General features: G+C 26.5%; 4 protein-coding genes across 4 annotated transcripts in view; 1 reads left to right on the top strand and 3 right to left on the bottom strand.

Annotated features, from left to right (window-relative positions):
* Positions 1-8,069, top strand: part of Phum_PHUM244880 (uncharacterized protein) — a gene marked incomplete at both ends in the record, with an annotated part of 15,954 nt that extends 7,885 nt beyond the window's left edge. Inside the window, 27 exons of the mRNA XM_002426216.1 lie at positions 6-150; positions 257-453; positions 528-938; positions 1,022-1,269; positions 1,343-1,550; positions 1,629-1,818; positions 1,894-2,066; positions 2,152-2,400; positions 2,475-2,607; positions 2,692-2,832; positions 2,902-3,095; positions 3,182-3,292; positions 3,388-3,617; positions 3,703-3,898; positions 4,028-4,246; positions 4,330-4,475; positions 4,559-4,889; positions 4,971-5,174; positions 5,268-5,528; positions 5,615-5,930; positions 6,005-6,189; positions 6,277-6,442; positions 6,648-6,767; positions 6,874-7,047; positions 7,132-7,266; positions 7,388-7,768; positions 7,867-8,069. Of these exons, the coding sequence (XP_002426261.1) occupies positions 6-150; positions 257-453; positions 528-938; positions 1,022-1,269; positions 1,343-1,550; positions 1,629-1,818; positions 1,894-2,066; positions 2,152-2,400; positions 2,475-2,607; positions 2,692-2,832; positions 2,902-3,095; positions 3,182-3,292; positions 3,388-3,617; positions 3,703-3,898; positions 4,028-4,246; positions 4,330-4,475; positions 4,559-4,889; positions 4,971-5,174; positions 5,268-5,528; positions 5,615-5,930; positions 6,005-6,189; positions 6,277-6,442; positions 6,648-6,767; positions 6,874-7,047; positions 7,132-7,266; positions 7,388-7,768; positions 7,867-8,069 (5,667 nt within the window). The remainder of the gene's footprint in view (positions 1-5; positions 151-256; positions 454-527; positions 939-1,021; positions 1,270-1,342; positions 1,551-1,628; positions 1,819-1,893; positions 2,067-2,151; positions 2,401-2,474; positions 2,608-2,691; positions 2,833-2,901; positions 3,096-3,181; positions 3,293-3,387; positions 3,618-3,702; positions 3,899-4,027; positions 4,247-4,329; positions 4,476-4,558; positions 4,890-4,970; positions 5,175-5,267; positions 5,529-5,614; positions 5,931-6,004; positions 6,190-6,276; positions 6,443-6,647; positions 6,768-6,873; positions 7,048-7,131; positions 7,267-7,387; positions 7,769-7,866) is intronic.
* A 568-nt stretch (positions 8,070-8,637) lies between these two features.
* On the bottom strand, positions 8,638-10,521 carry Phum_PHUM244870 (myosin heavy chain, cardiac muscle alpha isoform, putative; the record flags this gene model as incomplete). The annotated part of the gene is made up of 6 exons (XM_002426215.1): positions 8,638-8,684; positions 8,855-9,149; positions 9,444-9,687; positions 9,775-10,004; positions 10,140-10,277; positions 10,405-10,521. The coding sequence occupies 6 exons, from the start codon at positions 10,519-10,521 to the stop codon at positions 8,638-8,640; spliced, it is 1,071 nt and encodes a 356-aa protein (XP_002426260.1).
* Positions 10,522-12,685: 2,164 nt separating this feature from the next.
* Phum_PHUM244860 (uncharacterized protein) lies at positions 12,686-15,716 on the bottom strand (the record flags this gene model as incomplete). The annotated part of the gene is made up of 11 exons (XM_002426214.1): positions 12,686-12,824; positions 13,063-13,221; positions 13,304-13,488; positions 13,566-13,689; positions 13,768-14,020; positions 14,144-14,279; positions 14,464-14,587; positions 14,686-14,797; positions 14,878-15,192; positions 15,349-15,498; positions 15,713-15,716. The coding sequence occupies 11 exons, from the start codon at positions 15,714-15,716 to the stop codon at positions 12,686-12,688; spliced, it is 1,701 nt and encodes a 566-aa protein (XP_002426259.1).
* A 1,413-nt stretch (positions 15,717-17,129) lies between these two features.
* Phum_PHUM244850 (uncharacterized protein) lies at positions 17,130-21,090 on the bottom strand (the record flags this gene model as incomplete). The annotated part of the gene is made up of 12 exons (XM_002426213.1): positions 17,130-17,279; positions 17,370-17,534; positions 17,644-17,852; positions 17,937-18,192; positions 18,267-18,540; positions 18,649-18,809; positions 18,881-19,142; positions 19,234-19,538; positions 19,646-19,837; positions 20,072-20,268; positions 20,477-20,637; positions 20,717-21,090. The coding sequence occupies 12 exons, from the start codon at positions 21,088-21,090 to the stop codon at positions 17,130-17,132; spliced, it is 2,706 nt and encodes a 901-aa protein (XP_002426258.1).
* Positions 21,091-21,487: the final 397 nt, after the last annotated feature.

Below are 21,487 nucleotides of genomic sequence, written 5' to 3'. Positions count from 1 at the left end.
AAGAGAAAAAAAAAGGGAACAGGGCATCGTCCATACAACCACAAGGAAGGCCTTTCTTATTGAGACGAGGTACAGCTACCAATGCGACAGGTTCATTTAAAAGAAGAAGTTTAAAATTAAGAAGAGGAACTAAAGAAGGAGAAAGCGATTGTAAGATGGTTTTAAATAATATTAAATTTAGTTTAAATAAGAATTCGAAATATTGATCCTGCTTATTAATATATGTTATAATAAATAACTGTATAAATTTTAACAGTTAAACGTACGGATTCGATACAGTCAAAAAGAAAAGTCAGTTCATTAAGTGATAAAAGTGATAATTCTGAACCTGGTCCTGCTGGAGAGGCAAGCGGTGAAGAATCACCGGGAATATTAAGTGACGATCAACCTCCAGAATCACCAAGTGACAGCAACGAAACGGATGACACGTCAAAAAATATGCCTTGGATGAGGGTCAGAATTTTTTTTTTTAAATTAATATTAAACAAAAAAAATTTTTTTACTCGACAATAATAATTTTTCCACAGGTGGTCGTTCAATTTGCTCATTCATTTAATTTTTTTTGTTCACATCAATCGTTTTGCCATCCTTTTTGCTACAGGAGACATATGAGAGCATGCGAACGACTCATGAAAGCCGTTCGAAAAGTTTACGGTGAAGAAAGCAATTTATTAAAAACAATGGGAGATGAATCCGGTGAAAAGCAACAGGATAATAAAAAAGATAAATCTGGAAAAGGACGAAAAGTATCGGATCAAACAAGCATTCAAGCATCTCCCATCAGAAGAAAAGATAGCGTTGGTAAAAAGGATAACAAATGTAAAGATTTTGATCATGATTTAGAAAAAAATGAAGTTATAAGAAATTGTGAAAAAAAAGAAATGATACCTGAAAAAACTAAAGAATCATTGCCAATATTAAAATATTTAAAAACTCAGGTAAAAGATGATGTTCAACATAAAAAACAATTTTTTCAATTCTTAATTAACAAAACAAACGAACAAACTTTTATTGTTTTAAGGTAAAAAATGTATTTCACGCTCCATTGTCTATTTTGGTGAAAGGTGCTGTATTATTATCTGAAGATCTTTTTATTGACGTCATTCCTGTTGCCTGGGAATTACTTTTAGAATCTGATCAAGAAGTAGCAGCAGTAGCTGCGAGTCTTTTCATCTTATGTTCTGTAAGAGCACCAAATCATGTAAGTGATTTGGTACATCATGCGCTCAGCAATCAGGAAACATCCACAAGAATCAATGCAATTCTAAGGTTGAAACCAGAAATTATTTACTAGGGAAATTTTACTCCTCAAAAAATGACCAAGATTTAAAATATTTTCTAGGTTTCAAGTTTTGTGGAAATTAAGGTATCAAGTTTGGCCGAGAATGGAAGAAGGAGCCCATGTAACTTTTAAAGTACCACCTCCTGGTATAGAATTTACACTTCCGAGTCCTAAAATCGGTATCGAAAGTTTACCTGTTGTAGATCCACCTTGGGTTCCTCAAATTCAAACAAAAGTCGAAGAAGTTACAATAAGTCAAGAAAGTCATGTAAATATATAAAAATAAAATGAATTACATAAATTATTATTAAAAATATAATAATTAAATTTTATTAATTCGAAAAAGAGAGCTTTGGTAACGGCAACGAAAACAAGAAAAAAACAACAAACGGAATTAATAACTTTGGCTCTTCAAGCACAAGAAGATAAAAAAAGAGTTGAAAGAGAAAATTTTTTAATAACGACCATTCCAGTTACCGTACAAGCAGCTTATCAGCCAAGTTTATTTCATGCAATCGGAGATGATCACGATGAAGGTATTTTTTTTTTTTTAATGAAATTTTCTTCCTTATTAGAGAAGAGGAAAAAGAAAATTTTTTTTTTTACAACAGGAGATGAAGATCAAGCGGAAATAAATCAAGGACGTAATGCTTTACATCATACAAATGCCGTACATTCATTATTTCCGTCATGTTTATGTTCGGCTGTTATTCAAATTATATCTTTATTAGATGATGCTGCTGTATCTTCTGATGGTAATGCTGTATATGAAGTTGCTTATTCGGTAAAAATTATTTATTTAATAATATTAATAAGTTTTTAAGTTAATCAAAGTAAACTAAAGATTTCCTTTTCCCCCATTTCTCCAGGTGATATGGAATTGTTTGGTAGAAGATTCGGCTTTATTTCTTCGTTATATATTGGAACGTATAACCCGGGAAAAACAAGATCAAATGTTTAAAATTTTAAGGCATTTAATTCGTTTTGTTCCAAAGTTACCACAGCAAGCAGCTTTTGCTCTTTATAATTACATAATTGGGTATGTTATGTTTTACGTCAGAAGTTCTCACGAAGAAGGACAACAGTATATTGGAACTGCTCTATCTATTTTATGGATGGTAAAATTAATTTTTTTTTTTTATAGTTAAACCTTTTGTGAAACTCCGGAATAACTAATAAAATATGGTTTTAGGTTGTCCACAGCGTTCATGGTATCATGTTTAAAGATTTAAAACAAATTCTTAGAAAAGAACAATGCGATGCTTCTATTTTACTAACTGCCAATGTACCATCGGCTAAAAAAATTATTGTACACGGTCCTCAGGGTATATATATACTATCGATAACTTTTAAAAACAATCAAATTTTTAAAAAAATTTTTATTTATAAAAGTTTTTTTTTTTTTTTAGAGCAAGATGCTGGAGGAATTCCATCTCAGTTTCCCGTTCAAGAAGATACTCAATTTTGTCAAATACTAAGGGAATCCCTGGATTTTTTCGGTGTAGAAGAAAGCAAACACAAAGAATATTTTTTAGTTGATCATAAGACGAGTAAGAAAAATTTTTTTTTAACAAATCGTAAAATCCTAATTTTATTTTATAAACAATAATAAATTTCAGGGCAAATACACAATCCAGCATCGTATGTGAGAGATTTTTATTTTTTTAAAAGATCTCAATATCCGCAATTAGAATTAGTTTACATGAGACCAGATGATGCTTTTAATGGTCTACAAAAACAAGAATTAATTCATAAATTTGTTGAAATAGGAAAAGTTTTATTAACTTGGGCCATTTTAAAAAATGTCGATATGGTAAAAATATTTTTACGTTGTACTATTAAAGATTTCGAGTACTGTCAACGTGAAAATTTTAAATTTTACTTTTATTTTGTCTGAAGGTTGTTCAAAGGGTTGTTTTTCTACATGAAGAATTAATGAAATTACCCTCTTTTCCGAGAAAAGCTCTTGAAACTGATTTAGATCTATATAAAAAAGGAGAACTAGGAAAGGTATAAATTTTTTTTTTAAATAAAATATTTAATTTATGTTTAAAACCTTATAAATTTACATTAATAATATTAAATTAATTTGCGAATATACACAGGAACTATTAGGCCTCGATGTCTTACATAAATTTATGTGGGTTCGATTAATTGCGAGAATGTTTGAAGCGATGGCTGGAAATTTTGCTTATTCCGGGGACATACATTTGTTATTAAATGTTTTAAACGGGGCTTTGATTATACACAGCGAAGATTCCTGCATTTTAAGATATGTTATGGCAACTTATATCAACGCTGCTCACAATTTTAAAAATATTTTTTCCACTAACGGGTAAGTCAAACGTTAGATTTATAAATAATACGTAATTCAATTTTTTTTCATTTCTAAAAAAAAAAAAAACGTTTAAAAATTTCAGGTATTTATTGATAATGCCTACTCTTTTGCAAATTTATTCTAATCATCAAAGTAATAAACTAGTCACCCGAACGGTTGAATATTGTGTTAAGCAATTTTATCTCATGAATAGAAAACCGTTTATTTTGCAAATGTTCGGTAGCTTGTCTGCAATTTTAGACACCGAGGAGGATGGTCAATACGGTGATGCTCACAAGGTGAGCATTGGGTTTTTTCAATTTTATAATACTAAGAATAAAACTTTTTAAACATTATTTTTTACTCATATCATTGCAATTAGTTTGTTTTAAAGAATAAAACAGATGGTATTCCTATTAACTTTTTAGGTACAAGCAAAATGCTTGTTTCAATTATTATTGAGTTTGGAAACACCTTCTCCAGATCCGTTAAATATTGCAGAATTGGTTAAAGAAGAAAAACCGTTAAAAGCAATTGATTTTTGTTACCACGATGAAAGTGAAATGGTTACTGTTTTAGATTGTATTTCTCTTTGCATTATGGTTATAGCATACGCATCTGATTCCGTTAGGGGTCATCAAATGCTGGTATTACTTTTTTTTCAATTATAGAATTCTTATTAATACTATCGTCAATAACTTTACACCGAAAAACATTCATATGTTAACAGATAATATTAGAAGCCATTCTACCTTACTACCTTCAACAAATACAAAAACCGGGATATGAAAAGGATGGGAAAACAGAAAAAGAAATAATTCAACAATTAGCAGTCGCTATAAGGACATTAGTTCACAATTGCGAAGCTTTGGCAAAGTAATTAAAAATCACACTTTAACTATAAAATTTTATACATTAAATTCTTTAGAACTGTTTACCTAACTGATGCTCTGTTGTAGAAATTATAATGGTCCTCAACGATCAAGCCCCGAACATAAAGGATCTAGTCAGCGAAATTATAGCCGAGGTCCATACAGTCCTGGTTTTGAATTTGAAGATGATTCACATTCTAGATACCTGAGTGATCACAGTCGAAGTAAATTACATTATGAAAAAGGAGAAATGGAAGATTCGGAAATGTTAAGAAATGAATTTCGAAGACCCAGAGACATTTTATTATCCCTTGTGGCAGATTTTCACACAAAATGTACTCAAAGGTTGGCTGAAATTAACAAAAAATCAGGGTACGATGGAAAAAACGTTGAAATTTTTGACTTTAAATCTCACATAGTAAGGATTTAACTTCTTTGCCATACTTGTTTCAAATCGAAAAAAATTTTTTACTATTCGCGTAATATTTTTATATTTTAGAGATTAGTAGACATTGCTCATAGTCTTTTAAAAGTGGCCCCTTATGATCCGGACACAATGGGTTGTCGAGGATTACAAAGATATTTCAATGATCTTCTTCCGATGCCAGAATGGTCAAATGATGCGATGCGTCCAGCTTTAACAACTATCCTTCGACGTTTGGAAAAAACATTTAATAAAATATACAAAAAGGCTTCTATTCGAGTACAGAATTTTTTTTTATTAAAAAACACAAATGAAAATAATATAAAAATCATTTAAACAAATTTAAAAGTTTTTTTTTTTTTTATTTTTTAGCGTCATACGGATTGGGATGCAGCAGCTGGTCTTTTAAAAGGAGTTTATGAAATGCTTTCCCGATGTCCTTACATAGTTCACGCACAACATTTAAAAACACTTATAAACACATGTCAATCATTAATCTTGGGAGATGCAAGTAATTATGATATTTCGGCCAACGAACCTTTGGTAGTACGAATATTAATGACAATGGTACCTCCTCCGCATTTCTGCTCTACTGTCGTTAGACTTATTGTTCTACAAATTTTACTTATGGGAGTAAGTCGAATTTTTTTTTTTTTTAACAAAGAAACTTTTCCACAACTTTATCAATAAAATGCTAAAAATAAATTTGATAATTTAAGGAAAATTATTCACTTGAACAAGTCTGTGGTAATACTATATTTCCAAACAAAAAGAAAACGGAAAGCATGCTCATGAATCTAATCATTCCATTGTGTATGAGAGTGGGAAGTGGTAGAAAAGATGCTCTTCAAATGAGACCACAAGACATTAGTTTTGCACTTACGGTTGTTCTTCATTCTATGTGCCCACCGGCAACATTAACAGCCCAAAATATTAAATCTTTGTCCGAAATGAGATCTGGAAGTTTAGCAGTAGGAAAAGAAACCAAAAAACCAGTTCGATTACCACAGTCTACTTATCAGGTGTCATTTTTAGGTAAGAATCAATCTCGTCCAATTTAAGCCAGAAGAAAAACGTTTAAAAAAAAATTTTTTGAATACTTTTTTCAGCCTTAAAAATAATAATGGTTTGTTTTGAAAATGATTTGACAAACGAGTGGCACAGAATAGCCAAAACAGTAAAAGATGTTGGAAAAATTATTGATTTGGGATCCGTTTTTTGGAACTTTTTAGATTTTGTTTCGTCTCAAAGAACTCCACTTTTTGTACTTTTGCTGCCGTTTATAAATCAAAAGGTATACATCTTTCAAAAAAAAAAAAAAAAACTCGATATGTTTTTCGGATAATAAATAAATTTAAAATGTTTTAATAAATATCTTCAGGTTAGCAGCCCCCCTTTAAATGATCAACAGCGTCACATGCAATTTGTTATTCGAGAAAAACTAAAAGGTCACAGTCTGCCAATTACTAAATGTCGATCAGCTTTGCTCATTGATTTGGCTCATGAAATCAAAGAACTTAAAGAAGAACTGGAAAATGGAAAAATAGGTTAATTACCAGATATTATATAGTTTTTTTTTCTGGTTGCAAGTTCTTTTAATATTTTAACAACCATATAATAGGAAATACTTTGAGATTTTAATGTCAAAGGGCATAGTTTTGAAAAACGTTAAAATAATATAAAAAAGTTTTTTGCGAATAGTCTTAATTTAAATAAATAAATAAATTTTAAATATATTATCATTTATTGCAGAAGATGCAAGAGGAGTCGATTTGTTAAATATATCTAATTCTCAATCTGGAGATATATCAGTGATTGGTTTAACTAGACATCAGCAGCGTCCATCTCTTATAGGAAATCTATTCACAAGTGGTAATCCCCTTTTTTTTATTTTTTTTTTTAAATTAAAGGAAAATTATTACATATTACAAAATAAATATGTATCTCTAAATTTTAATTTTTTTTTTTTTTTTTGTAGGAGGAGTTGAAACGAATTCTAAACACGCTCAAAATACAAATGATTTACCTATGAAACCAGTACAAAGTCAAAGAAACAGTGTTTCAAGTGTAACAGAAAAAAAACCAGAGGAATCTGTGACAACAGATGAGAATACCGAAAAAACTTCAAAACAGGAAACGGTTACAACAAAAGGTAAATACTAAAAATGCAAATACTTAAACTTTTTGAATTGTAAAAATTATAGTTTAATTTATTTTTATAACAATTTCATTGTAGGAGAAAGTTCAGTTACGTCCTTTAGTCCGGGAAGTCCAAATGATGATAGTTCAGGGGAAACGACAGAAAAACAAAATGTACCTAGATTACAAAGATCTAAAGCGCAAAGCCGAAAAACGTTAAGATTGAGAAAAAGTAGAAAATTTCATTCGGGACGTGTTGAGGTAAGGGGGGAGGGGGAATTCACATGCAGTTCAAATATAAGTTTTATTAATAAAATTAACAAATAAATTTTTTTAGATATCTGATAATGTAGGAGAAAAACAAAGTTACTCAACTCCGGCCACACCTATTCAAATTACTCCACAAGCCCAAAAAATTTTATTAGAACACCTGAAAGAAGCTAAATTTAAAGAAATATTTACAAAAGATGAAAAACAAGAAAGGCACAGAGAAAATACAAAAAAAACACCGACAGATAAAGGAAATGGAGATAAAAGTTCACCTAGTTGTGGATTTTCAAATGAAAGAAAAAAACCTGAAGACAAAGCCAGTCGGTCGAATGAAAGAAGTTACCAAAGCCAAGCACAACAAAATTTTCCCCCCAATAATGTATTTAAAAATAATAATTTATTAAAAACGGAATTATCTGTGGACGATGATACCAGTGCAGTTTCACAAACTTCTAGCACATCAGGTAATTATAAAAAAAAAAAAGTTACTTACAATTCACAAATATAAACCCAAAATTTCTCCTAAAATAACCTAAAACTTAATTTCTGGATTTTTTATTAGGATATCGAGAATCTTGTAGCATAATAACAATGACAATGGAAAGTCCCACATTACCTCATCCATCTTCAATAACTACAACTTCACCGGATTCTTCTTTGACAAGCATTGATGGTGATGAAACAGCTGTTTTAGCAAGAAGTAGCTCATCCCAACATTCCTTAATGATGTTATTCGAAACAAAAGATGAAGATACATTAATTTAAAAGCGATTTTTGGCGCGAAAATAATTGGTTAATCTTAAAGAAACGAATGGTAACCAAAAAAAAAAAAAATAGGAAAATAAATATTAAAATATTTAACCACTGCCCAGTAGTAATTTTAAGCATAGTTATTAATAGTAAATAATTAAATTTGATTTTTTTATATATTTTTGACAAAAAAAAAACTTAAATTTTTTGCAGTATTATTGCAATAAAAATATTTTCTTTTTTTTTTTTAAATTCACAAACACGTATTTTTTTTATAAATTAAAAATAAATAAGACATTTTAATTTTAAAGGATAACATTTAATTGAATTTTTATCAAGAGGTTAAAAAAATTTAAATTTAATTTATTTCAGTATATATAGTAAAAGAAGTTCCTTAATTTTTTGTGTTATTATAATTATTAATAAGTAAAAAATTTAGATTAAAAAAAAATTTGTTTGATTTACATTTAAATTCGATATTGAGGCTTTAAAAAAAAAAATTAAATTGTCAGTTTGATTTGTTTTAAAAATTTCTGTTTCAGTATAATGAATAAGAAAAAAAAAACATGATTTATAGAGTAAATTACACTCGGAGCATAAAATAAATGATTGAAAATACTGTTTTATGTTCTATTTTATGTCACATTCCAATAAATATATATATAAATACGTTTTAAAAAAAAAATTTTAATAAAAATTTTGTTTGTTATCTAAAGGGCAAGATTGTGTTTCATAAGAATTTTCCGTTACTCCTAATATTTCTAAATCTTCTTTTTGCAAGCAGCCTTTTGGAAAATAACCCCATAATTTAGGTGCATGCGTTTTTAAAGTTTTTATTCTTTCCTCTTTAACTAATTCAGCTTTTTTATTTTCTTCATTTTCTTCTAAACGATTTAAAAGTTGAGTTAATTTTAATCCTTCAGCTCTCTCTTGTATTTTTAGTCTCATCGCTTCCTTGTTATAATTAAAATTATGTATTTGTTCCTGACGTCTTTTTTCTATTTTTTCTTTTTCTGCTCTATCCTCAGCTTCAATTTTTAATTTCATTTGTTGAGCAAATTGATAATCAAGTTCCTTTTCTTCAGCTTTTTTACGCTTTTTTTCATCTAAAAGTTTATGATATGACTCAATAGCTTCTTGTTTTCTAATTTTCTCTTTATGCATTTCTAATTCTTTTTTTTTATTTTCTTTTTCTTCCATTTCATTTCGCAATATCGAATCCATTAAATTTTGATTTTCCATTTTTTTTGCCTGTAAAATATTATTTTTGCATTCAAATTTTTATCTTTGGAAATTTTATATAAAGTTTTAAGGAAAAAATTACTTCTTATAGTTATAAACGAGAAAATAACACATTAAATTTACTTAAAAAAAAAAAAAAAAACTCACAACTTTCGCTTGGGTTTCTTTCATTAATTTTCTAGTCATTTCTTGAACTGATATTTTTTTCGATAAGGCTTTAGCTTCTTCCAATTGTCTTATTCTATCTTTTTCTTCATTTATTTGTTTAATTTTTTCATCTTCTTCCTGAAGTACAAGTCTTTCTTTAGCTTTCCACACAGCCCTGGCAGCAAAATGCTGTTGCATTTCCTCTTTTAATTTTTGCTGTAAAAATCTTTTTTCTTCCAATTCCCTGTCATAAATATTTATTTTATAAATAATCATCGCCTAAATTTGTAACGATAATTTTTTATTTAAAAAAAAAAAAATTTAACGAAACCTTTTTTCATCATCTTTTATTTTCTGAATAATATCATCAAACATATTTTTCTCTTTCATAAATGATATATATTCCAATTGTCTAAGTCTCTCTTTTTCAATAATTTGATCTTGTAATGAATGCCTAAAATCATCCTTTAATTTTTTTTCTGTTAATTTATTGGCAATTTCTTGCTCCTCAAAAGTTCCAACAGCTTCTTCAACAATTTCTCTAGCCTTTTTCTCTTGTATCTGCATAAAAAAAAACAATCAGGATAATGTGTGCAACTGAAGCTTAACATAATAAATAATTTTTTAATATTTTACATCATCTAAAATTTTATTAGCTTCTTTTTCGATTAATTGAGCTGCAATTGCTTTTTTGACATAAGCTGCTTTTAACTGTGACTCTAATTCTCTTAATTCATGATTATTTTCCCACAAATGTAATCTCATTTTTTCATCAATAATTTCTTGACGTCTTATTAAATTCAATTCGACAGCTAAATTTTCTTCTTGTTTAAGCTGATTTATTTTTAACTGCTCTACTTCTTGTGCCTAATAAAATATTTAAAAAAAAAAAAAAAAATTTTTTTCGGTTTTAAATAAATAATTCAATAACGAAATAAAACTCAATAAAAAATTTCAATACCCTATGAACAACGCCATTTAAAGATGCTTCTCTTCTTTCAAGTTCAAGCCTTCTTATGAAATCTTTTCTTTCGTTTACTAAATTCTTAGCTTCTTCCAGTTGGTACTTGAGTAACATTCTCTCATCTTCTTCTATACTTTTTTTTAATTCTTGTCGAATTTTTTCTTTGTCTTTTTCTTTTTTGAAATTCATTTTTTTTTTTTTTTTGACTTTTAATTAAAACTAATTATTTAAACAAAACTTATAACAAATAAAATCGAGAGAAAATTAAATACTGAAAAATAATCCAAATTGTCAGGAAAAAATGCTTTTTTTTAAGTTGTAAAACAAAATTTTTCGGGGCCCTTAAAATCCGTTACAAATCCGGAAATGCATGCATGAATCATTTGTAATGAAAATTTTTAAAATTGCAATTATCAAATTTATTTGCGCGGTTTTCAAATCATCAAAATTTTGGTTAGAAATATATTTTTTATAAATTATATTACTTATATTTATAAAACCGGAATGAATTGATTTAAATCGAAAAGCCATTTTAATTAAATTTTTAGTTTTACATCCAAAAAACTAGCAAATTAATAAAAGCAAATATCGCAAAAAGTTAAAACAAATAAATAGTTGTTGTAGAAAAAGTCAATTTAAAAAATTTTTCTCAAATACTTATTTACCCAAAAAAAAAAAAAAAAAAACTTTTTAACGCATGACAGTTTTTTTTTGAAATTCTTTTTTTTGTTAGTGGATAACGTTCACTAGTTTATTTCAACATTTGTTTGTATCTAATCAAGTTTTACTGTGTAAATTACTTTTTTTAATTTTAATTATTAATTTTTTTTAAAAGTTATTAATTAAATTCAATAAGTTAACTTTTAAAATTTATATCAATCTGGTTACTTCATTAAAAAATTAAAATTTTAATAATTATTGTTTTTTAATTTTAGATTAAAAGAAATATGGTAAAGAAAATGAATTATTTAAACTTGTACTTTATACTATTGTCTTTAAATGTCTTATTTATTTTCAATACTATACAATTTGGACATTGTAAAGGTAATTAATTAATATATTGTTTTTTAAAAAAAACACGTAAAATGTTTCAAACTATTATTATTATTATTATATATAATTTTTAAATTAAAGTTTTAATATTATTTGTTTTAATAAATTATTTATATTTTAGGTTTACAATACGATAAACTATCCAATTTAGGACTCAGAGATGTAATTAAAATGAGAAGAGGTATTTTAAAATTATTTATTTTTATTATATTTCCCCCTTTTCCCCCCTTCAAAAAAAACGTTATTTTAAATTTTTAAATGAATGTCAATGATTTTATAAATGATAGGAGGATGTGCAGCTTTTGGTCATTCATGTTTTGGCGGACATGGTAAAAGAGGAACAAAATTCAATCCATTTCCTCAAGTCAAAGAAAATAGAGTAAATTTTAAATTAAAATATGATAACATTGATAACGAGTTAAAAAAGGAAAATTCACAATTATTTACCAAATATTTAAAACATCAAATATTATCCCAGAGAAAAAAATCAGATGATGGAAATTACTTTTTTTAAACATCATAACAATTTTTATATTAAATATTAAAAGAATAAATATATTAATATATAAAAAAATATATGTATCTGTATAACAAATAAATTTATATTTACTAAACAATAAATAATTTAAAAATAAATATTAAAAATTTGACTATAAGAAATTATTAATTTTTTTTGGATACTTTTAAACTTTTATTTTCAAGGAAAAATTAATAACGCTTCCTAGTTTTCCCTTTTTAAATATTTCAGCCCAGAGCTTCGTTTTAGTTTTTAATTTATCAACCAAGCATTAAATATTAAAAATTAAAAGCGAGAAAGTACTTGATAAAGTTTAAAAAAATGACAATTGTTCTTGTTTCGAATTGGTTACCATTGATTTTTTTCCTTTGTCTGTTGGTTAATTTCAACCATCAAATGAAAATTTTTTAAAAATTATGAAGTTTATCTTCTTATTTTTACATTACGACATCATTCCGGTATTAATAAATAACCAAGTTCCCCAGTAACTTACAATTTTCAACGTCATATAGAATTTTCATTTAAAAAAAGCAACAAATCTTGCGAAAATTTAAAAAAATTCTTGTTCAAATTTCGATAAAAATATAACTATACCTCAAATAATAGTAATACAAAAATATATTATTTTTATAAATTAAAATCTAGCAAAAGCATGTTTGAAGCTTCAAAATTATAAAAAAATATTGATTTTTATCAGAAAATTATTGTTCAGACCAAGTCAGTTTCCAATGCTAAAATTATTGACTTTGTAACTGCAGCAGCTGCGAGAGCTGCATATGACTGCCATTTTGATTTTATTGTACCATCTTTATAATCGCTTATTCCTCGAACAAAAATAAAACCATCTCTGAAATGAATAAAACCAACTCATACAATATATCCTCCATTTATATAAACTCAGCGCATACATAGTTATAATAATAATTACTTTGCATGTGAATTATATGTTAGTATTTTAATTATATTTTAAATTGGAAAAAATGTTAAAGATAAATAATGGAACCGGAGAATTTTAGGTTCAAAAAATCGAAAGAAAGAAAAAAGAAGAATAATCCCCGGTAAAAATATAAAAAAAAAAGACTTACCTACAATTTCCGATGATACTTTGTATGACAGGATCAAATTCAGGGACGTATGCTAGTATGTCATGTTCTGAAGAAAATTTTCGCCTGCAGAGATCGGACCAGGAAACTTCTCGACTTGTTCCAATAACTCCCAAATGCAATCTTGGTCGATTTTCATCTCTAAAAATGTTTTGAAAAATAAGTCATTAGTAAATTTATTATTATTATTATTTTTTTTTTTTGTTGCTAAAAGTTAATTCACCTTTTAAAATCTTCATCTTGAGGTATGGGATGAGACACTTCGATTAAATCATTTTCACCAACATTCATGTAAAGTCTATCAGTGTTCGAATGTGGCCTACTGAATTCTTGTTCTGTTGACGTTTTCAGTGTTTTGTAACCTTCATCCAAATGCTTCCAAATGAAATTATTGTCATTCATTGTAGACTGTAAAACATAAATTATAATAATTATTTAAAGAATAAAAAATTGCAAAAAAAAATACTTTAAATATTAAACCATACTTGATTTTTAATTTTAGCAGCCACGGTTTGCAATACTGAATTTTTCGAACGATATTCTTTAGTTTGAAATTTAAAAGAGCCTGGACTTGTTTCTGTAGCATCCTCACAGTGTATGAAAATGGTACTAAAAAATATTAAAAATGCTTTGTAATATTTACATATTTGGTTTTTATTAATTTTTCACGTAATTGTTTATACTTACTCTGATTTTGGAGTAGCATGAGAAATAACAACGTCACCCAATCGTACGTGTTTATTATAATTCATAAAATGTGGAACTCCACCACCTACGCCCACTAATATAACATGATTTACTTTTTGAAATGTACCCAATAATCTGGTAGTAGTATTTCCAGCTGCTATCATGGCTTCTCTAGAAAGACCAACCAAAGGTAGTTTTGTGCATACAACTCTGTGTTCCCCAATATTTCCTAAAGTGTAAACGTTGGATTCTCCTACGGTTTAATTTAGTAAGATTAAAAAAAATCCTTCATCACTTTAATGATAATAAAATTTATGAGACTTTGCTCTTTCGTTAAATTAATCAAATAGAAAAAAAACAAAATTTTGTTACTTACCTATTGTATTGTATTTAACAAAAGTTTCTTTGTCATCTATGGTTGCATCTACAGCCAATTTTTCAGTAAAAAACGCAGTAATTATGGCTATGCTTGGTTGTCGATCATTGATTATTTTTGGCATTTGCTTTACAATCTGAAAAATCAAATTTATCATTACAATAAAATAAATACATTTAAAAATTTTTTTTTTTTTTTTATATCAATTAAAAACTCTGTACATTTCAGTATGATACTTTAAAAAAATAAATTAAAAAGGGAATACTTACTAAATTTTAATGTATAAAGTTACGTTAACAAATTTCATTTAATTCACTTACTTTTATTTCGTTATCATGTAATGCCATTCTAGTATACTGTTCATAACCGACAGGTTTTATTATTCCTTTTTTTTGTAATATATTCAATATATTTCTGACATCTTTTTCATCCAAATTGTACAGTCTGAAACAAAAGACAAATCATTAAATATATAGTATGTCAAATTTTTTTGATTAATAAATAAAATTTCAATTTGTTTTTTAAAAAAAATTTAAAAATACCTATGAAAATCTTGAATAGTGATAGGATTCGGATAAAATGATTCCATAATTTCTATTACTTTTTCTTGAAGTATTTCAACTTTTTCTTTTGCATTTGATTCTGTAACTATACCTGTAAACATAATTAAAATAAAAATAAGTAATTTTAATTAAACTGAATATGAAGATTAAATTATTATTAATTTTACATACCAGGTTGCTTAACATGTTCAGAACTTTCAATTTGATTTAGGGTTAATTCAATTCTTAAAATATCCTTGTATTCATTTTGAAGTAATTTCATTATTTTTTTTATGAAATTAACATAATCTCTTGGAAAAGTATTTGGATGAATTAAATCCCCAAAAAAATCTTGAGCTATTGTTGTTTTCTCTGAATTTGTTTGAATTGTCGGCTTAAACCAAAATTTTAAAGTTCTCGCTTCTTGAGTGTGTTTTTTAGTAACATTATTGATTAAAAATACTTGAAATTGAATAGAGAGATCTGGCGGTATAATGTTTACATTGTCTGCAAATAAATAATTACAATTAAAATATTAATTTTTTTATACAATAAAAGTCAATAAACAAACAATTTTCATAAAAATTATTTTACATTTTACTTTATTTTACCAAGTTTTAAAACTTTATTTCTAAAAAAAAGCATACATTTAATTATTCTTACCATTTAGTTCTTTATTAATGACAATTCCTTTATGTTGACCCTCAGCTACATAAATATTATCTTCATTTTCAGTGTTTTTCAATGTCTTCCTTTCAATCCATATTGTAGTAGAATTTTCAGTTTTATTCTTTGGTGTTAAAACAATGCTTTCTAAAATTAAAGATACACATAAAAATTTATAAATTTAAAAAAATACTAAATAATCATAAATAAAAAAGTTATTAAGTAAATCGTAGTTAAATAGATCATTAGTAAGTTAGTCGTTAGGTAAACTTAAAACATTGAACATGTGTGATTTAGTCATATGTATAAAAAAGATGAGTAAAACCATCAATTAATATTTTTAAAATCGAATTATAATAACCCATTGTATCATGATGTGTCAAATTCAATATTATATGTAGCAACTTTATTTATTTTAGATTTTGTGCCAGTTAAAATAATGTTATTTTGTTTTCATCAAACATTTTTGTGATACATTAAAATTGTGATAAAAAAATAAAAACATAAGAAAATAACCTGTATGGGGTATATTAAGAAATGTAATTGTAAATATGATTAATAAAACACCATTTAAAAGAAAACAGATTTTTTATATAAAAGTATAGATTAAAAAATCATAATTAGACTTAAATTGCTTTTGTGAATTCAATGTTTAGTAAATTCGCATATTTGTTAGATATAAATAATTTTAACTAGATTAGTTAAAAAAAAATTAAAATCAACATTTTTGTTTACTCCTTCTTTGTTTTTAATAAGTTCCAACTTGGGTAAATTATTTTAGAAACAAAACTTATATTCACCACAGTTGCGTTGAAAATTATTAATAAATGGAAAATTAGAATTCCTAGAAAAAAATTGAATTAAACCATAATTTTTATATAAATAAATATTATAAATTGACAAACATACAAACATCAAAATTGTCTCATCCAATTCTTTTCTTTTTTTTAAATATTTCCTTTTGAAGGAAAAAGTAAAAAAAAGTAAAAGATAGTTTAGAAGTCATATACATTTTCATATTTTTAATATTTCAAAATAAAAACAATAGAAATAACTTTTTTTTTTTTTACTTATAAAAAACTTAGCACTTTATGACTAATAATTGCGCAGCCATTTTGTTCTTGTGTCTTACTTTTATAATATTTCATATTTATGCTTAGAATTTCATAATAGAGAACTTAGTAATAAAATTTCACGAAAAATAATAAAATAACATAAAAAAGTTACCTTTTACTTCCATTTTTTCGGTTGATCAACAACTCTTTTCAGAATTAATAATATTTACATTTACGCTATTTAACTGATCCAAAGTTAGTTAAGAAAAAATTTAGATAAGATGATTAACGTCATTTTCAAAGTGATAAACCTGTTTCCAATTTTAGAACCGTTAAAATAAGGAAATTTTCCAATCAATTTAAAAATAAAAGTTTTTTGCAAATAAATTCATCGTCACAAATGTTTAACGTTGCATTTATAATAAGTATTCCTTTTTTTTTTTTTTTTTTATTAATAATTAGGAAAATTACTATGAATTTTCCCGCATTAAATAAAAAGTTATACAAATTAACAATAAAATTATTTAAAAATAATAATTTTTTTTTTTTTTTTTTAAATTCAAAAACAATTTATTAAAAAATTATTTCAAGTACTATTTATTTATTTTTTTTAATCAGCAAGTTTTTTTTTAACAATAATGAGTAAATACTGCTATAATAATATAGTTACAATTTACTCATATACATTTTCTTTTACACCAATTTAAAAAAAAAACAACTTTACTAGCCATTAAGAAATACAATTTTATAAATATCATCATAGGTTGCCACAAAATGAACCTCAAGTCCATCTGTTATGTATTTAGGAAGATCATTATAATCTTTTTTATTTTCTTCTGGTAATATGATGCAATTTACTCCAACTCTTTTCGCCTAAAAATTTTATAAATTGTAAGTAATTTTTTGACTTACATTGAAAATAATAAAATATTGAAAAAATCTAAAATTTATAATTAAAATTACCGCAATCGTTTTTTCTTTGATACCACCCACGGGTAATATTTTTCCTTTTAAAGATACTTCACCGGTCATTGCTACATCTTGTCGAATAGGTAAATTTTTAGCTAAAGAAAGAAGAGCAGTTACAATTGTGCAACCAGCACTTGGCCCATCCTTTGGTGTAGCACCCTACAACACACAATAAACGTAATTTTAATAATGAATAAAATAAGATAAATAAAAATTTATAATTTTAAAATTTTAATTTTTTAAGAATAATATTAAATTTTATATTTACCTCTGGTACGTGTAAATGCAAATGGCTGCGGTAGAGAAAACTATTTTGTGGATCAGTAGTTTTTAAGTAATTTCTTGCAACTGTTAAAGCTATTCTTGCAGATTCCTTCATCACTTCGCCAAGATGTCCTGTAAGTTCTAACGAACCTTCATTATTTTTGTCATCAAATGGTTTTCTGGTTTCTGTTTCAATAAAAAGAGTAGAGCCACCTGTAAAAACAATAAAAAATGAATTATTACAAAAACAATTGTACCTGTCATATGAGTTTGATTTGATTTTTAAAAAAAACAAACCCATTGCTGTCCATGCCAAACCCATAACGACACCTGGAGGGGTTTCCTCATACATGCGATCATGAGTAAACACGGGTTTACCGACAAATTCACTCAAGTTCTCAGGAACAACTTGAATGACGTTAGCTTCCTGTTGTACAACTTTATAAGCCACCTTACGTACAACTTTTTCAATGTGTTTTTGTAAATTTCTCACTCCGCTCTCTCTACAATAGTTTTTAATCAGAGTTGTCAAAGAATCATCATGAATTTTTAACTGAAATGGTAAAATTTGTATAAATAAAATTATAAATTTTTTAAAATAATTTTTTTAAATGAGTTTTAATTTACTTGTTCAGTTTTAAGACCCGCGTCTTTCATGGCCTGAGGTACCAAATATTGTTTAGCAATGGCTAATTTTTCTTCTGCAACGTATCCAGAGACATCTATCATTTCCATTCTATCCCTTAATGGTTCAGGTATGGTTTCAACCACATTAGCAGTGCATATAAATAAAACCTTAGATAAATCAACGGGAACGTCAAGGTAGTGATCCAAAAAGTTAAAGTTTTGCTCTGGATCTAACATTTCTAAAAGTGCAGACGATGGATCTCCTTGGTAGCCTCTAAAAATTTAATTTAAAATTATTGAATCATAATTTGGAATCTAAAAAATAAAACTTTTAATAGAAAAATTTTTTTGTTAATATGACTATTATATTTTTTCTACCTACTTTCCTATTTTGTCGACTTCATCTATAAGTATTAAAGGATTTTCAGTTTTGGTTTTTTTCAGACACTGAATTACTTTTCCAGGCATTGCTCCTACGTAAGTTCTTCTATGACCTTTAATTTCAGCAACATCAGTCATACCACCAACACTAAATCTAAAATACTTAAAACAATATAATTAATTTATTGAAATAAATCAAAATTAAAAATATTTAAACTTAAAAATAGCAGTACCTCCCGATTTAAGGCTCTAGCAATAGACCTCGCAATGCTGGTTTTTCCAACTCCTGGCGGCCCGAAAAAACATAAAATTTTTCCCTGAGTGCTTCCTTTTAACTGACTGACCGCAATAAATTCCAAAACACGTTTTTTAACATCTTCCATTCCGTAATGATCTTCGTTCAGAATTGACGTAGCTCTTGTTAAATCTAGGTTTTCAGGACTTGTGACTCCCCAGGGAAGTGACGTAAGCCAGTCTAAATAATTTCTTGTAACACTGAAAATAAAAATATTATACATATTAGATAAAAAGTTTTAGTTTTAATTCTAAAAAAAAAAAAAAAAAAATTAAAATGCTATTTTCTAACTTAAATTCAGACGAATGGCTTTCTAAAAATCCTAATTTATTCAGTTCTTCTTCAAGAACATCTTCTACTGCTTTCGGAACCTTTTTTCCTTTTATTCTTTCTCGAAACTTTTCTTCTATGGCGTCTTTATCATCTTTTTCTAATCCTAACTCTTTCTTTATCACTTTTAATTGCTCGTGAAGAATATATTTCCTGTGTTGTTGTTTTACTTTTTCTTCAACTTCTCTACCAATTTTGGCTTGCAGTTTACTCAATTCAAATTCTTTCTTAAGTAGAGACAAGGATAGCATCAGTCTTTTAGGAATCTAGTTTTGATTTTAAAAAAAAAAAAAAAAATTTAATAATTAGTTTAAATAAAATAGAAAAAATTTAAAATTTTGACAGTAGTTTTTTTGATTTTTCAACAACATACATCAGTCTCTTCTAGAACAGCTTGTAACTCAGCAGCTTCAGCTCCAGTTAACGCTGCTCCTAAATCTGATAAGTAAACAGGATTATCTACAACTCTTTGACCTTGATGTAACATTTGTTGTAATGACTCCCTGTACAATGGGTTCATGCTAATAATATCTCTTATAGTTTTTATCACTTCTTGAGTTAAAGCCTATATCAAATAAACTTATTATTAATTATTATATATTATAATATTAATATATATTTTCTCAAATACGATTTAAAATTAAATACTGTAATACTTAAAAACAAGACTTATGAAAATTTTGAACAATCGAGTTAAAATTCGCATTTTAACTGCAAAGAAAGCAACAGTATTTGGCAAGACTTTTAAAATAAACTTGTAGCATACTTAATAATACTCACTGTGAATAGTTTGACTTACCTTGACTTCTTCTGTTTGCCTAAATTTTTCATGTGTAACATTTTCTACTTCAACCATTAAAATCTGATGACTTGATACATTATCCTTTTTAGAGTCAACTTTTTCTTTTTCAACTGCTGCAATTGGTTCTTTGATATTTTCTGAAGAATTATCTAAACTTCTTTTTTTTCGTCTTTTCTTTCTATTACTTACATCATCTGTAAGATAATAAAAAATAAGATGTAAAAATTATAAAAAAATAAATAAAAAAAATTCAGATAATAAATATTTTTAAAATGAAATATTATGATTTTACATGTTTCAGAAAAATATTGCTACAATTTAAAAATATTAAATTTCTTGTTATTTTTTTTTTATAGTAATTAACAAAACACCTTAAGAGGTAAGAAAAAAAAAAAAAAATACCTGTTTCTACATCATCTGGTAGTTGTTGAATTATTTTTATTCTTCTGTGTGCCATAACAACCAATCTTAATTTATCCCCTAAATCTTGCATTTCATGAATTTGAGCAAAAGTCCCGACTGAGTACACTTCATCCAAGGAATTTACAATTTCTTTATCATTTCTAAATTAAAAAAAAAAAAAAAAATTTTCAATTCACTAAAACACAAAAATTATAAGAGAATATAATTATTTATTTATACTCTTCAGATTTCTTCAAGAATATTCCAGCGTAAGGCTGATTTAATCGAACTTTTCTACGAATCAAATCAATTAAAACAGGATTTGATACTTCGACTAATTTTATAAATCTGGGAAACACTGGATTTCTGTTAATAGGAATTATTGGTACATGAGGCCAAACTTCTGGCACTACAACAGTAGCAGGCAAGGAAGGATGTGTTGATTGAGTTTTTTCCTCATGATATTCTCGACCATCATCATCATCAGATCCATCGTTTGATGCACTAGGAGGTTTTTCACTTGAAAAAAGTCTTGTTTGAAAAAAAATTGCTTTTTTAAATCTAAAATAAAATAATTTAAACAAACTATTAGTTTGAATTAAACAAAATAACATTTATCTATGAAAAATAACCTAACCTTTGTGTTATTAAAGATGATTCTCGTTGTCCAATAATTGGAATAATAAATGTGTTTTTACTTGCAACACTTTGTCTATAAAAACTATAAAATTTTGAAAGTCGGCTTAAAGAAATTCGAACGTTACCCTTTGATTTTTTGGTAAATGCACCATAAACGTTCGGGATGGGATTTCTCACTAGTCGTAGCATTCTATTTTATAAACAATTTTTATATCTGTGGCTTTTACTAAATTATAAATCATATTTGATTTACATATATTTATATTTTCATGATCCCACAATAATTTATTCGCGGATACACAATCAATTATTATTAAAAAAACATGCAATTCACAATCGACACTCGATGATGGATGATATCACCATTGTATT

The sequence above is a fragment of the Pediculus humanus genome, genomic scaffold (genome assembly GCF_000006295.1).
Source record: "Pediculus humanus corporis 1103172107613 genomic scaffold, whole genome shotgun sequence".
In the NCBI taxonomy this organism is placed as follows: domain Eukaryota; kingdom Metazoa; phylum Arthropoda; class Insecta; order Psocodea; family Pediculidae; genus Pediculus; species Pediculus humanus.
Note: the sequence above shows the minus strand (reverse complement) of the source record. Positions and strands in the feature narration are given on the sequence as shown.